The sequence below is a fragment of the Oncorhynchus masou genome, chromosome 19 (genome assembly GCF_036934945.1).
Source record: "Oncorhynchus masou masou isolate Uvic2021 chromosome 19, UVic_Omas_1.1, whole genome shotgun sequence".
NCBI classification, from domain to species: Eukaryota; Metazoa; Chordata; class Actinopteri; order Salmoniformes; family Salmonidae; genus Oncorhynchus; species Oncorhynchus masou.
Genome location: NC_088230.1, coordinates 11,193,983 through 11,210,415, shown reverse-complemented (window position 1 = coordinate 11,210,415; position 16,433 = coordinate 11,193,983). Strand labels below are relative to the sequence as shown.

General features: G+C 43.6%; 2 protein-coding genes across 2 annotated transcripts; one reads left to right on the top strand and one right to left on the bottom strand.

Annotated features, from left to right (window-relative positions):
• Window positions 1-100: 100 nt before the first annotated feature.
• Window positions 101-4,433, bottom strand: cgrrf1 (cell growth regulator with ring finger domain 1). Its single transcript, XM_064924941.1, has 6 exons — window positions 4,212-4,433; window positions 3,055-3,194; window positions 2,263-2,443; window positions 1,579-1,726; window positions 1,172-1,279; window positions 101-864 (listed from the first exon to the last, which is right to left on the bottom strand). The coding sequence occupies exons 1-6, from the start codon at window positions 4,313-4,315 to the stop codon at window positions 532-534; spliced, it is 1,014 nt and encodes a 337-aa protein (XP_064781013.1). The 5' UTR covers window positions 4,316-4,433; the 3' UTR covers window positions 101-531.
• On the top strand, window positions 4,433-16,386 carry LOC135505799 (phospholipase DDHD1-like). Its single transcript, XM_064924939.1, has 13 exons — window positions 4,433-5,622; window positions 5,850-6,053; window positions 6,436-6,564; window positions 6,874-7,021; window positions 7,362-7,471; window positions 7,821-7,927; window positions 8,292-8,551; window positions 11,328-11,406; window positions 11,517-11,666; window positions 11,944-12,008; window positions 12,188-12,369; window positions 13,046-13,297; window positions 14,043-16,386. Exons 1-13 carry the CDS (start codon window positions 4,830-4,832, stop codon window positions 14,225-14,227), a joined length of 2,664 nt encoding a protein of 887 aa, XP_064781011.1. The 5' UTR covers window positions 4,433-4,829; the 3' UTR covers window positions 14,228-16,386.
• The last annotated feature ends 47 nt before the right edge of the window (window positions 16,387-16,433 follow it).

The following is a 16,433-nucleotide window of genomic DNA, read 5'->3' as shown; positions in this document are numbered from 1 at the left end:
CTGATTGTCCTATTTTTTTTTTTTTTGCTGCCTTTTAAACCTTGGGGAAGCTGTGATGCCAGTTTTGATTTCTTTGTGATTTTCATAAAGATGCAATTCATAACTTTGTCCATGATTTTAAGGGTCAAAAGAAAAAACACCTCACAGTATGGTATATTGACAAAAACAATACATTCTCTATACATTGCACATCAAAAATATTAGGTTTTCCATTTCTACATTTACAAATAGTACAAGTAGTTTGCACCTCGATAAACTCAACGTGATAAAATGTGGTTCATATGCTCACACAGCCATATAAAACAGTTAGAAATGTCCAATAAAACACACCTCAATGTGAAACCATATCATCCATTCGGTAAACACTTTGATTCTGTTGAAATTGTACTCATGTATCTGTTGGAACAGCACCCATTGTGACAATCAGCATGGACTTTTTGGACACCATTCCTTCCTATCAGTAGCCTGTAGAGCTACATTACTACGTTCATATTGTTAAATACTGGTAATATTGACCTGCTACATTACAGTTCATTCTTCCTCTATCTCCTCCATATGGGTCTGCTGGAACAGGGCAAAGGACTCTAATACGAAAGCTCTGCATATGGGGCAGTGTTGGAAGCGATGGACACAGCCGTCACACACACAGGCGTGCCGGCAGGGCAGCAGGACGCGGTTAACAGGTGCATTCTGACACACCACACAATCTTTTCCTTTTCCCTCCTCTGACCAATCCTCTTCATCTTCTATTCCTGGCATCTCCTTTCCGGGTTCTATTTTCTGTGATTCTGGTGGTGCCTCTGTGCTACGGTCGGGGTCAGTCGCCTCCGACAACCCCTTGCTCTCGGCTGACATAAATAGTGGCTGGAGCAGATAACATTACATTTGTAAGGATGTTAACTGCTAGCATCAGACTTGCTCTTAACAGTGAATACTCTGTTCAAATAACTACAATAGCACATCACGTAGGAAGCAATGTATTGGCACATTGGCCTGCATTCTAAACGGCACGCTAGTATGGATATTAGAACACAACCAAAAATCTGAAAAAAGTAATGATAGGCTACTGTAACCTCACTGAGCCCTTGTCCATTACCTTGAACAAGACATTCCTGCTACGTCAATGAGACTGGAGAAATAAATGATGAATTAACAAAAAATAAAGCCGTACCTTCAACTCATACATGTTCCCTTGTGCCGTGAGGAGATACTGAAACAGGATCCGTGCCGACAGGCTGTATTTGTCATCTGGAACGTGAACCACTGTGACGCTGGCGACCTGAGCGAGAGGAACAATGAGGGATAATGAGTGTCACATCCCAGGACTACGCCCATGCCAAGATGGTAACTTTAAACCTAACGAGCACACCTTATATCGGGGTGTGGATTGCATCATTACCCCTAGGATAATACAGATTGAAGTGATTGAACTTCCCGGACATAGATTGGTCCTGGACATAAAAACCCTTTCAGTGGGAATTCGCCGTTGAGCATGTTCTGGGACTAGGTTTAATTTGTGTCCACGAAACTGGCCCCATGTGACGATGTTCCAAGTATTACCAAGACTGTCACACTAACAATGTTGTACGTGTCCCTTGCTTCAGATTCGGCCAGTGTGAGGACAGCCACTATGTGGTAGCGTTCCCGTGGCATAAGCCCGAAATCAGTGATCCCCAGATTGGCTGGCATCTTGGTATAATGCTCCTCTCTGTCCTCTCCACTGATACTGAGCCTTTGGTTAAGGGGTAAAATACATGCAGGATGAAACTGAACTGAAAGACATGTCATTTTAGCCTTGCATGCACTCCATCCGTCTATCCTCAACCTTAGTGCCACAACTAAATATGATGATGAAATATGACATATCATACATCAATGAAACATGCATTAATGTGCAATATTTCATAAAAGACAAACATGAGCAAATAATATCTTCTAGAACCTGAATATCGGATATCAAATGTGATTTGTCACAACCCTTTCCCAACGATGCAGAGTAAAAACAATTAATTTTAAAAAGTAACACAAGAGGAATAAAATACATAAGAATGAAGCTATATACAGGGAGTACCAGTACCAGATCAATGTGCAGGAAGGAGTATGAGGTATTTGAGTTAGACACTGTATGTACATAGAGGCAGAGTAAAGTGACTAGACAACAGGATAGATAATACTAAGAGTAAAAATGAAGAACACATCATAAGACCATCCTTATACTAACAACAACGATACCGATTATACAATTATCGCCTGTGAGGATACTGGAAGCTTTGGCAGTGATGGTACTGGAAGTGCAGAGCTTCCTGGAACAGATGTGGCGTGGCGAGCTTACTGGGGCCGTGTTGGTGGGACTGTAGCGCCCCCTGTAGGGCATGGACACCACAACCCCAGTAACAACTCAGCACACAAGGCTCCAGGCAGCATGGAAGCAGGGACACACCCTCTGGAAAGAGGTAAACAATGAATGATTCAAAGTGGCAGTCAGATGGGCGTTGAGGAAATTGGCATGGATGCAGTACTAGTTGTATATTTCCCTGGTTAACCACTCAATACGAAAATGTGGTATATTTAAGCAATAAGGCCCGAGGAGGTGTGGTATATGGCCAATATACCACAGCTAAAAGCTGTTCTAAAGTATGACACAACGTGGAGTGCCTGGATGCAGCCCTTAGCTGTGGTATATTGGCCATATATCACAAACCCCTGAGATGCCTTATTGCTATTATAAACTGGTTACCAACTTAATTAGAGCAGGAAAAACAAATGTTTTGTCATACCCATGGTATACAGTCTGATATACCATGGCTGTCAGCCAATCAGCATTCAGGGCTTGAACCACACAGTTTATACAATCTAGATTCATGCATCATTCATGCTGGCACACCAATAACATAGTGTGGGCAAAGGCCTAATACAACACACTATGCTATACAGGTCATTTTTTCAAAATCACCATTGAAATAGCTTTTAGGCCCTGGAGGCTTAATCTGGGTCCCGGAAAATGGCTCTATGTGTGGTTTGTTGCATAATAACTGTCTTTGCATGCTCTCTCACCAGTCACAGAGGCCACCCCAGAGGACCCCATCTCTAGGGCAAAGGGGTTGGTCACCTGAACCATCCTCTTCTCTGGGACAGGCACGACTGACTCAGTCTCATCAGAGCTGCGGAGAATCACTGGGACATCGAAACCAAACCTATGGGAGATATGGTGGAACATAAGGACAGAAAATCTGAATATTTCATTATGTTGTGTGTATAAGAGATCAGACAAGATAAGTGAAGTAGCCTAAAGTATAACAACTTGATATTGCGTGCACACCAAATTGATAAAAGTTTATAAAACAATTTCTGCTTATAAAGAAAGCTCTCTAATAGCCTACCTTGTGATGTAAAGAAATGCATGTAGAACATTGTAAATGGCTATTTAAAAAACAAACACATGTTATAATAAAACAAGTAGACAACTGTGCAGAACAGTCCATGTTTCAGTAAATACAATACCAGGTACTGTATTTTTTTCTGAGGCAATGACACTTTGATTAACTTTCCCGAATGCCAGGTGTATCCAAGGTCCATGCTATCCAGGGTCCTTGGGACGTCCCAACTCTGACTTTACCCCATTGCAGTTGACTTTTAAAATGGTTAAAGGTTAGGTAATGGTTATAGTTAGGGTAAGAGCCGTTCCAAGGTTCCCGGATAGCACTAACGCTACAAAGTTTCATTTTACTTGTTGTGTGTATGTACTGACATGCATGTGTAACTGACAGATACACACACCCCCACATGTGAATATTTTTAAATATATGTACATTGCAAAGTATTTTGTCTGTAATGTATTTTTCGTTATGGGTCGCAGCCTAATAAGACTAGCTATTGCCATTGCCGTCGGCTAATGGGGATCCTAATAGATAAAAAAATTAAACATTTTCGTGCGTGCCTAACATTGCAACATTTATCACTCTGTATGCTGTCACGTGATGTGTCAACGTAGCATTGCCGTGATGTCAAATGACCATCGCCGTTTGCAATATTTATTACCGCAAATAACACAGTCTCGTGTGATTTACTGAACAAAATATAAACAGGGCCGATTGCTTAATGTAAGTACAGATAGCTGACAACTTTATTTGTAGGCTAAAATAATCATTCCATTCAATAATAACAGCCTAATGTTGTTGTTGTCATAACAAGGCAATTTGACAGGAACCTACCAGCCGAGGACCATGGCGGCGGTAACAACGAAACATAACGATATGACAGTAATGTAAAATAATGGAGAATATTCATACAACGTAATTAGAAACACCGCTGCCATTTTTAAATCTTGGCTGAAGATAAATAAACCAATTTATGATTAAACCCGTGGAGAAAACAATATTCGTATACTTCAAAGCAGTTACTTCCGTCTTTCAACTACGGTGGCCAGTGCACAATCTGCCTTTCATGCGCAATCTTTTCGCGCATTTGGGAGGAGGAGCACGTAGTCTACCATTGTAATTATGTTGTAAGCAAGTCGCAGATAGGCATGCGAATAGAATAAGTGAACAGGTAAACCTACTGGCAGTGACAAACTGGGTCTCTGAATAGTAGGATATCTATCAGCAATTTCAAAAAGTCTCCAATTTGGTAGCCTGTATCTGGGTACTGAGTGGATGAACCGGCTCAAAGATGGTGGCATTTACAATAATCAAGGAGGAGGTTTGGAAACCGTTAGTCCTGGACCTATGACTGTCAATCAAAGGTCAACAAGAGGCGCAGAAATAAATACGTTTGAGAACGTAGGCCATATTGTTTTTTAGGGAACAAGCTGTTGATTTTTTTGTCAAGTGATGAGCAATTTTAAGGACATTAAGCCGACTACCCGTCGACTGAGCTCGGATAATAATTCCGTGAGCAGCAATGACTGGGATATGGCCAATGATGTGTTTGTGTCCTGCTACGAGGAACCGATGGGAGAGACTATACACGGGGACATGGACTCGGTCCAGTCCGGCTTGGAAATGCACTTGCCTCCGCTGTTGCGAGGCGATCACCGTTTATCTCAAGACGGCATGTTATTGGGCCTAGTGGAGGAAACTTACTCGGGCTATCACTCTCTCCCCGACTCAGGGACAGGCTATTTGGACATCACAAACGACCTGAAGTACACCGAAAGTGATGGGAGTGTGACTACAAAGAAGCGGAACCGCTCCAACAGTTCCAGACACCGCGGGGAGGTCGTCACGGAGCTGGGACCCGAGGAAGTGCGATGGTTCTACAAAGAGGACAAGAAAACCTGGAAGCCATTTGTTGGACACGACTCTTTGAAAATTGAAGTAATTTACCGCAAATTATGTGAACTAAACCCCTGCAAGGAGAAATGTCTCAATCATGCCACCGAACCAGAGAACCCCAGTGGGTCAGCCATGGGGTCCGAGGCCCAACCGGAGGATGTGGCGGAGGGGGGAGCTGTTCAGGCGGATCCGGCAACAGGAGAAGGGGAAGGTGGAGGGGAGGGAGGATACGAGACGGATGACATCGACCTGGATTCCATAAGTGTCAACGTTGAGGCTGTTTGCGTCAGAGGGGGTCTCTATGAAGTGGATGTCAAAGAGAAAGAATGTTACCCCGTCTACTGGAACCGTGAGTAGCCTATTCTTATCACTATAGATGTTTCTCTCTCTCGTGCTATTTGTCTTGTTAATCCTGGTTTTATCACACTGATACCATTCCTATTCAATAAGCATGTCATAACAGTCCCACATCTGTCCGCGCATAGAGCAAAGTTAGCCTACTGCTCATTCAATACCTGCTCATTCAATACAGGAATGGACCGACATGACCATACATCGCAACCTCTTTGTCCACAGAGCAGGACCGTATTCCTGTGATGAGGGGCCAGTGGTTCATCGACGGCACGTGGCTTCCTCTGGAGGAGGACGAGAGTGACCTCATCGAGCTGGAGCACCTGGCCCGTTTTCGTGGCCACCAGATGAGGGAGATCTACGAGACTGCCACCGAGGTGGTGACCACCGCAGTGGACAGCAAGGACTGTAAAGTGGATGGACTCAATGGCAAGTGGGACGGGGGCGTGCCATGTGGGGCGTCTGGCGTGACAGTGTTGATGAAGGGTGTATTGTGTCACATTCTATGTGAATGATATAGATGAACAACACACACCGGTTCTGGGCCCAAAAACAAACGCTTTGAATAAGGAAAGAAAATAACATGGCTAGAACTTCCGCAGAAAACAAAAACAAGCGATTCTTATTGGACAATTTCATATCTGGACAATTTTCTTCCGTTTTATTACCTACTGAACACGACCCTTGATTGAGTGCATGCAAGCGGTGTATGGAAGTGGGATTTCTACAAAAGTCACTGGAGACTTAATTCACATTAACGGAAGGAGGTTATTAGGTCTATGTTAATTAATTTCCCTCTTGATTCTTACAGCGATCCACAGTTTGAAACTGAGCCGAAGCCATGTGGACTGGCACAGTGTGGATGAGGTGTATCTCTACAGTGATGCCACCACCTCCAAGATCGCACGCACTGTCACCCAGAGACTGGGCTTCTCCAAAGGTTTGTATCCCCACTGAGGTGAAATAAGAATCCTCTGTGTTTCACTGCCTATAACGAGGTGTATAACATCTAACTTAAAGCCTGCAGGTACAATTGTGCACCTATGGTTATAATGCATTATAAGCCTTGTCATAAGCATGTCTATTTTTTTTCATCTCATAATGATCCTGAGTAAAAACATCAATTTTGACAGAAAGAACTAGCAATCTTTTGTGGGATTTGCTCAAATACTGTGTTTCTGTACTGTATAAAACTACATTTACAGTGTTCTATATAATAACTGGTATAATTCCCCTGTGTCCTCCTCAGCTGGCAGTAGTGGGACGCGTCTCCATCGGGGCTATGTGGAGGAGGCAGCGCCCGAAGACACACCGCCCGAAACAACACACATTGTCTTTGTGGTGCATGGGATTGGCCAGAAGATGGATGAGGGCCGCATCATCAGGAACACAAGCATGTGAGTTACAGGAACAATGAGCTCTGTTATAATACTGTATAAAACCCTATCAGAACCTGCCATAGAGTTTTATACAATCTCATATGTTTATAATCTAGTATTATTGTACGGAAAGCGAGCAGAGTGGGAGAAGGGATACCAACGATTGGACCTGGACGATTCAATCTAAAGCTGTCGCGGCACCATTGTTTATGATCACTTATTCACAGCTATGTTGTGCAATAGTAATGCGTTCATAAAGCTTCATGAAGAGGGTATTCCTAGAATATATGACCAAACATTCTTGGTAGTGTAACGTTTGTTTATGCGCATCTGCTTCTGTGCCTTTACTCGTCTACAGGATGAGGGACGCTGCTAGGAAGATGGAGGAGAAGCATTTCTCCGATCGTTCCACAGAGCATGTGGAGTTCCTTCCTGTGGAGTGGAGGTCCAAACTGTGCCTGGATGGAGGTATGTCTGGCCAGTTTGGCCACACCTACTTTGTGACCTATTGAAGACCTGAGTGGTCGAGAAACGTTGTCGCCAATAAACGTCATGGTAGCATAGATGGCAGGGTGCAGAGTCCGGTTTTTATCGTATGTGTATGTGTATCTTTTTCTTGTCTTGTCTCTCTTGCAATGAGACAGACCTGTATACATAAAGGTGAAATAAAATATCCCTTTAAGTAGTAACATCAGCTATTAGTGTGTATAGATAGGTCATTTTACTTGTAGTCCCACTGTTTGACATACCGGAGGGACTGAAATGTCTTTGTAGGTGACTTGGTGTGTGTGTGTGTGTGGTTGTGTGATGGTTGCAGACACCGTGGACTCCATCACTCCAGATAAAGTTCGAGGACTCAGAGACATGCTCAACAGCAGTGCTATGGACATCATGTACTACACCAGCCCTCTGTACAGAGACGAGGTAAGACTCTCTTAGTTAATGGCACCACCCATTCATTAACATTCCAAATAAAATACCATAAATCCTATGAGCCCCTCCTCCCCATGTTTGGTGCCACCAGCCACCGCTGTATGTATGTCTGTAGAGTAGACAACTATAGGGGCCCACTGGTCACTGTGAGTCAAATAAACATACAGTAGACATATGATAGTGTCCACTTTCGCATGCCATGTGTCTAGACACACACACACACACACTTGTCTGCATGTCCCATGCATATTTTACAACATACACGCATACACTCAATCTCAAATTCTAATATCTACCAATTTGCAGTTGCAGCCTAATACACAAATGTAATCCGTCATGCTTCGTGTGTCTGTAGATCACTAGGGGTCTAACTCAGGAGCTGAATCGTCTATACACACTCTTCTGCATGCGGAACCCCGAGTTTGAGGAGAGTGGCAAGGTGTCCATCGTGTCCCACTCCCTGGGTTGTGTCATAACCTTCGACATCATGACAGGCTGGGACCCCGTACGCTTCCATCATGAAGAACTATCGCCGGACCCAAAAGAGATGCAAGAGTGCTGGTCAAGCTATCAGGAACGTCACCTACAAGAGGAGCTGAGACTCACACGACTCAGGTAGGTAGACACTCAATAGCCAGGGCCAGGCTCTAATTTCCCCTCCCCCAAAAATATTATTTTGTTTTGTCATTGTTGTTTGGAACCCACTGCCCGCAAGTCGTCGTCAAGTTTGCCACCCCCCAACCCGTCCGTTGGTTGTGCTTGTTGAGCTGCCGTGTACGGAGCACGTGCGCTCCCAGTATCCAAACATGCATGGCTTGAGAGATGCGATCCCAGGTCAAGCGTTTGTAGCTAGCTACCTAGTTTATATCTCAACAGTACTGCCAACAGTATCACCCCCACCCCAGGCTTGAGTCGTTTGCACACCGGATGCTGGGCGTGCTTTGGCAGTACCCGCTGGGTGCCCTGTGTGTCCTGATAGGACCCAGGCCATACCCCCTCTTTATAGAGCCCCACAGAGGTGTCATATAATACCCATAAAACCTAACCGTCAAACGCGAATGGTTCCAATTATTTTTCCACCATTCATTTTTCCCACAGGGGATGTTAGATACACTTAAAATAAGGGCTGTGTTTTGTGTAGGCTTACCCTGGTGTGACTTTTTGATAACCATGTAAATCTCTCGGACAAGGTGACTTTTATCTATATATTCGTCTCTATTTACTCTCAGATTCGAAAATGCTAATTAGCATCAAAGTAGACATCATGCAAGACTACAAATCCCTGCAAGCACGTCATCTTTAGCTGGCACCTTTGCTGACGCGTAAATGTAAAGGAATTTAGACAATTTATTCATTACTACAGTTAGCTAACATTAGATAGTTAATCTAGAGATTCTTACCTTTGCCTCAATTCAGCAGTCTCGTCCAGATCACCATGGCATTTTTCGTTCTTTATGATAGCCACATTAGCAGCTAATTAGCATTTCATTTGTTGGGTGTAAAATACAAGCAAATATATTGGTAAACGCCACGTTGTCCGAGACAGATTTACACGGTTTTTAAAACGTCACGCCATAGTAAGCTCACACAAAACACAGACCCATTATTTTGTGTTTCTGAAATCCCCTGTGGGAAAAATGTATGGTGGAAAAACGATTGGACCCATTTCTCTGTTTGACCATTAGGTTTTATGGATATTATGATTCATACTGTTGTGGTGTTGTTAACGTGTTTGTTGTCTTTGTAAAATAATTCACTTTAAATAGTACAAAAAACAACATGTACTGCCACAGCAGCATAAAATTGTATTAACACTTGTTAACACTTGCTTAAGCCTATATCATCATCAATATTTGGTCTGGTTGGCTGATAGCCGCAGCAGATAGAGGCAGAAAGACATAAAGAGGTAAATCACAATCAGTAAAATAAATTGAGCTAGCTAACTTGTAGATTTACATCAGTCATCAACATCAATGATCACCCGATTTTCCCGATGGTATTCATGTCTTTAAGAGGGAATGTAACTCGCTTGCTTACAATTTGTGATGATGAGAGAGTGTGTTGTTTTAGAAGTAAATAGGCCTTTCCCGAGATACACTATATATAAAAAATGTAAAAAAGAATATGGACACCCATTCAAATTAGTGGATTCGGCAAATTCAGCCACACCCGTTGCTGACAGGTGTATCAAATCGAGCACACAGCCACGCAATCTCTATAGACATACTTTGGCAGTAGAACGGCCTTCCTGACGAGCTCAGTGGCTTTCAACGTGGCACCGCCATAGAGTGCCACCTTTCCAGAAAGTCAGTTCAGCAAATTTCTGCCCTGCTAGAGCTGCCCCGGTCAACTGTAAGTGCTGTTATTGTGAAGTCTAGGAGCAACAATGGCTCTGCCGCGAAGTGGTACGCCGGACAAGCTCACAGAACGGGACCACCGAGTGCTGAAGGGCGTAGCACATTAAAAAAACCATCTGTTCTTGGTTGCAACACTCACTACTGAGTTCCAAACTGCCTCTGGAAGCAACGTCAGAACCAAGAACTGTTCGTCGGGAGCTTCATGAAATAGGTTTCCATGGCCGAGCAGTCGCGCACAAGCCTAAGATCACCATGCGCAATGCCAAAGTTTGGTGGAGGAGGAATAATGATCTGGGGTTGTTTTTCATGTTTTGGGCTTAGCCCTTTAGTTCCAGTGAAGGGAAATCTTAATGCTACAGCATACAATGACATTCTAGACAATTCTGTTGGTTCCAACTTCGTGGCAACAGTTTTGGGAAGGCCTTTTCCTGTTTCAGCATGACAATGCCCCCGTGCACAATGTGAGATCCATACAGAAATGGTTTGTTGAGATCGGTGTGGAAGAACTTTGGGATGAATTGGAACACAGACTGCGAGCCACACCCGACATCAGTGTCTGACCTCACTAATGCTCTTGCGGCTGAATAGAAGCAAGACCCCACAGCAATGTTCCAACATCTAGTGTAAAGCCTTCCCAGAAGAGTGGAGGCTGTTACAGTGGCAAAGGGGGGACCAACTCCATATTAATGCCCATGCTTTTGGAATAAGATGTTCGACGAGCAGGTGTTCACATACTTTTAGTCATGTTGTGTATGAATTATGAAAGAATTTTAATTTATTCTTTTATCTCCCTGAAACGTCTGTTCACGGCCCTGGCCAGGGTCAAATTCATTAGGCACCAAATGGGGGAAAAACTGGCTCAAACAGGGAGGGATTACTTCAACTTTCCAACTCATTTTCTGTAGGATTTTTTTTTGCTATGGTGTTTCCTGTTGAATACGACCCAGATCCCACCACCATTTGTCCCCAGTGTTGAATGTTTATGTTTCATTTACGGTTGTGTGATAATATTGGTGTTGCATTCATGTCTAAAGGTTACGGGATTTGGAAAATCAGTTTGCTGGTTTGCAATCCCCATCATCTGAAGGCTCTTCTTCAGCCTTGAAATTTAAGGTGACAAATTCCATATTTCATTCCTTCTAATTGTTATGACAGATAGATTGAGCCATGGATTTAACCGCGGTTCCCCTCTGATTTTCTCTGTGTCTTTTATTTTGTTATAGGTGGAGAACTTCTTTTGCATGGGTTCTCCCCTGGCCGTGTTCTTGGCGTTGCGAGGGATCCGACCGGGGAACAACGTGACCCAGGATCACATCTTACCCAAATCCATCTGCCAACGTCTCTTCAACGTCTTTCATCCTACCGACCCTGTGGTGAGCCAACCAACTGAACCAGACAGTAGAGTCATTCAGTCATTCAGTCAGTCACTGATGGTATACTGTAGCAGATCCGTAAAGGATTGGAAGGGAAAGGGGCTCAGGAAGGGCTTTGGTAGGGGTGGAAACATACCTGCTGTTTCCGTTTGTGCTTCCAGAGTCAAATCAAGTGGCTGGCTAGATAGTGTACATACGATTTGGTTTTGGGTTCCGGTTCTGAGATTGCTGATGGCATGATGGAAGTGCTTAATGATGCCTATGGCTGTATTTTCAGGCGTACCGATTGGAGCCCCTAATCTTAAAGAACTACAGTAACATTTCACCTGTCCAAATACACTGGTGAGTAGTGGATTTAGTATTTTATTTTGAGTAGAATAGATCACAGTCAGTACACACACACACACACACATATATATTGGGACAGCACAGAATCGGCAGCAGAGCAGCACCCTTGGAGCAGTTTTGTATGAATCAGTGTTTGTGAATGACATGTATTGTATTGTGACCGGGATCTACAGGTATAACACAAGTAGCCCGACTCCATACGACCAGATCCGTCCCACGCTTCTCAACCCTGCACTGAAGGAAAGTGCATCTGTCTCGGACACAGAGAGCCTCCCTAGCCCCTGTACCTCCCCCCCTCAGGCCCGAAGACACTACGGAGAGTCCATTACGAACTTGGGGAAAGCCAGTATTATGGGTGAGAGAGAGAATGAGTGACGGGGGAGGAAGGGAGAGACATAGGGACTTTCAGTGGTGGATTCTTCATTTTTATCTCCTTTCTTTTTAGACTTTGCTCTTTGTTGATCTTGTTGGTGTTTTTTACTTTGGTCTTTCCTGAAATTGGCTTATTTTGTTATTTTATAGTAGAGAGAGTGGGCTGTTTGGCTTTAGTCAAGGACAGACCTACGCATTAAGATATATATATATATATCTGTGTGTGTGTAATAATTTTTTTATTCTGTGGAAATACCTAATTTTTGCTCGCTGAAACAGAAGTAGATTGCATAGCTGATGTAGCAGCAAGCCAAGCACAGAACCACTGTCCAGAAAACCCAGGCTCAACAAATCAATGGAGAGACATTAAGTGTTGTCACAGGGATTGACACTATAGAACCAATGAATAAAGGATTTCCTTCATTCATGATTAGATAGTATTTTTACAGAACACTTTGCAGTATAGGACCAAGTCTAATGCAATTATGTAAATCAATGGGTGTGATAGGTACAGTATAAATGTTCCCTTGTTTTCCTGCCTATATCTGTGAGAAGTTAGTAGACTTATGTGTTGTCCTGTGCTGTGCCATGTGATCGTGAGTGTGTGCATGTGTGCTTGTCTGTCTTTGAGTTTCGCTGTGTGCTCTCTGTCTCGGCAGGCGCGGCAAGTCTCGGCAAAGGCATCGGCGGGATCTTCTTCTCCCGCTTCTCGCGCTCAAGTGGTCACGTGGGCGGCGTGGAGGAGGAGCCTTCCGACTCAGAGGGCGGGGTCTTGGAGGTGGATAATGCCGTGTCAGGGGAGGAGGGCGTGGCTGCGGAGTTAGTGGAGAAGTTAGCGGTAGTCGAAGAGACGAGAGAAATAGAGCACTCCATGTCTCGTTCCACCTCGGCTATCCTGGACAACACCACATGTACGTATCCCTATACCAGATCTATTCAACCGAAGCATCTACCTTAGTGCTCCCCACAGACCTGGATCAATTATGCATTGCAAATATTTTATACGAAATTGTTTAGGTGTGCTTGATTTAGCTTGACAGGGACAATCAGTCAGTCAGTCAAATGTGTCTGTAAAGCCCGTTTTACATCAGCAGTTGTCACAAGGTGCTTTTACAGTAACCCGGCCCTAGACCCAAGCAAAGACAGAAGCAAGAGCACAGTGGCCAGGAAAAACTAATTGGAAGGAAGAAATCTATAAACTCTGCCCTGTAGTACAGTTCCAAAGGGTATTCTTTGGCTGTACCCCGAGGGGAACTCTTTTTGGTTCCAGGTAGAACTATTTTGGGTTCCATGTACAACCCTCTGTGGAAAGGGTTCTACCTGGAACCTAGATAGGTTATTCAAAGGGTTATTCTATGGGGGGGACAGCCAAAGAACCAAACCGGTGTCATAACCAAAAGTGCAAACTCATGCTAGGCAGGCTAAATCAAGCACATCGTAATTATTTTTAAGTATATGAAAAATGTATTGGACCCTGCTCCCTCATATTGTTTTCGAAAGCCAGCAGTGAATTTGACTACGCACTATGCCCTTTTGACAGAGGTTTCACTATTGCATTTTGTAACTGCTTTGTCCCCGTATCTATGGCTAGTATTTAAAGTGCGTGTTTTGTGTGTGTGTTTGTTGTGAAACTCTTTGTCTTTCTGTGTGTTACAGTGGAGTTGGAGAGGCGTATTGACTTTGAACTGCGAGAGGGCATGGTGGAGAGCCGCTATTGGTCGGCGGTGACCTCTCACACTGCCTATTGGTGTTCACACGACGTGGCACTGTTTCTTCTCACTTTCATGTACAGACAGGAGTATCCCACTCAGCTCTCTGAGGATAACCCAGAGTTATCCTAACCCACAGCCAACACACACACACACAAACACACCCACTTGATCTTGCAACCAGACCGAGGAGACATGTCTGTGTGTCAGAGACCACTCCACAGCCTGTGGTCAGCTGGTGGTGATCTCGTCAGAGACTGTTCCCTTTACCCTACGGGTTCTAATAGTGACTGTTCCTCTAATGTTCCCAATGCTGTCAATTCTGAATACCGTCTCCCCTCCAAAGCACCCACCAACCCCAATTAAGACTGTTCCTCTTTCCTGTGACCGTAAATGATGACTGTGTCTCTTGGACTGTGTTGGTGTCGGACACAGCTTTGACTCGGTCTGTGTGACTCCTGAAACTGTAGCCATGGCTCAAGCCTAACTTCTCTCAACTCTGAGCATCAACACTCATTCAGATGTTTAGCCTGTTGAGAATCCATTCAAATCCATCCTTTCATGGTCTGAATGCCTCAGAGAAGCACACTGAAACCCGTTCAATTGCATCGTTTGATTTCAACCCGTCAGGTCGATCAAAGTGGATTGTTATGGAAGGGTTGAAGTAGCCAGACGGAACACTGCACTCACCATTGTTTTATCCGTTCAGTTTAACCTGGCTAGGGTTAAAGCCAAATGAATGATGATGACATTGGATGGAGCATACTGAGACAAAATGAAATGCAGCTCTATATACTAACTGTACTGCTGCGACGATGCGTGGAGTCGCCAAATTATGTTTACACTAACTGACTAACTGCAAGACTAGGCTGAAAGATACTAATGTTGGATACACAACTTTAGCAAAGTTGCCAAATACAGTTTTTGTTTAGCTCTCTCTTATAACAGTGGCAGGTTCGGTCGGTTTTGCTGGTCCATAGGAAGGCCGCCGATTTGCTTTGTTCTATTGTGAATTGTCTTGATCGAAAAGAGCACTCCATTTGTAATACTGACATGTTGCACATATAGCTTTATGTTTTTTCGGCACTTTCTAGTCAGGCAACGAACAGAGATACGACATATCGGTAAAACAACAGTAAAACACACACATGAAGGACTCAAAATGTTTTATGTGCATCCATTGTACTGAAACAGAGTAGCAGTAGAGAAGTCTGCAGAGTACACTCCTTACAATTCTAACACTTTATTTAAATCAATAACTATTCGGGCCAAAATGAAAACGAAGCATGATGTGCAGTATGTACGTAGACGGGGATGAATATGCTCTGCTTAAGATTGTCTTACTAGTAGTGGGGGATTGTAGCATGCCACATTGAAAGTCACCTGGAGGGTTCCTCCATGATTTTTAAAGTAAAAAAACAAAACAAATGTATTACACTAACACCGAGTGACATAACTCAAATTGGATCTCTGCCATAATCAAGGATCAATCAAGCTTGCCATCAGGAAGTTGTTTTTTTGTTTGGTGTCATGTATTTTGTACACAGTATGTGTTAGAGTATGCCTTTTTGCCGTCTTGTGAATGTTTGCTGTTTAAGTTCTCCTCAGATGTGTTTGAGTCCATCCCTTGTTAAGTCATGCTGTCAGATTCCTAGGTATGCTACTGTGTCATCCCGTTGCGTCTGCGCTTACAAATGCCTGATTCACACTATATGGCCTAGCGGAACTGTACTGTGCTGGCACAGATATTTTCTTTTCACTCTGTCCTTTCGAGCGTCATTCCAGCAACTATGGTGTATACGTAACCAGGCCAGTTCCAATACAGCTTGATTAAGTTTGGCTCAGTAGTGCGAAAAGAGTATTTAGAGGATTTTGTTTGTGCTTCACTCCTTGGTTTTGCATATCCTTGTTTACATGTCACACTGTCACTGTTACACTCAAACATAGCAAGCTGATACCTCCTTCTTCCTTATGTTACAACTTACCCATTCAATGTGCCATAATGTGTAACTGGCATAGCTATCTTCTCTTAATTGTGCATAGAGTTGTCATTCGAGGCTAAATGTACTGTACCCTAAGGGCATTGAATTGTGATTGATTGTGTTGTGGGTAGTCCATTCTTCAGCTATACTCCCATTTGCCTTGCACTAGAGGACATGTTTCCACTTACTGCCCAATCCACTGTCATGCTCATTGCTCACCATTTTTAACCTGTGTTTTGTTCAAATTAATGACGTAATGCTTAACCTTGGTAACCCTTTTGTTATACATTAAAATGTATCTCTACAGCTGTCTGTCTGTGGTCTCAGTTTATTCATATGTGCTCATGAACAAAGAC

Coding starts and splice junctions, on each gene's coding strand:
- cgrrf1 (XM_064924941.1), bottom strand. CDS start 4,315: ATGGCAGCGGTGTTTCTAATTACGTTGTATGAATATTCTCCATTATTT. Junction 1,727..2,262: donor CATCACTGCCAAAGCTTCCA/GTATCCTCACAG, acceptor CCAAAGGCTCAG/TATCAGTGGAGAGGACAGAG. Junction 1,280..1,578: donor CAAGGGACACGTACAACATT/GTTAGTGTGACA, acceptor CCTCTCGCTCAG/GTCGCCAGCGTCACAGTGGT.
- LOC135505799 (XM_064924939.1), top strand. CDS start 4,830: ATGAGCAATTTTAAGGACATTAAGCCGACTACCCGTCGACTGAGCTCG. Junction 11,407..11,516: donor CTTCAGCCTTGAAATTTAAG/GTGACAAATTCC, acceptor ATTTTGTTATAG/GTGGAGAACTTCTTTTGCAT. Junction 12,370..13,045: donor GGGGAAAGCCAGTATTATGG/GTGAGAGAGAGA, acceptor CTGTCTCGGCAG/GCGCGGCAAGTCTCGGCAAA.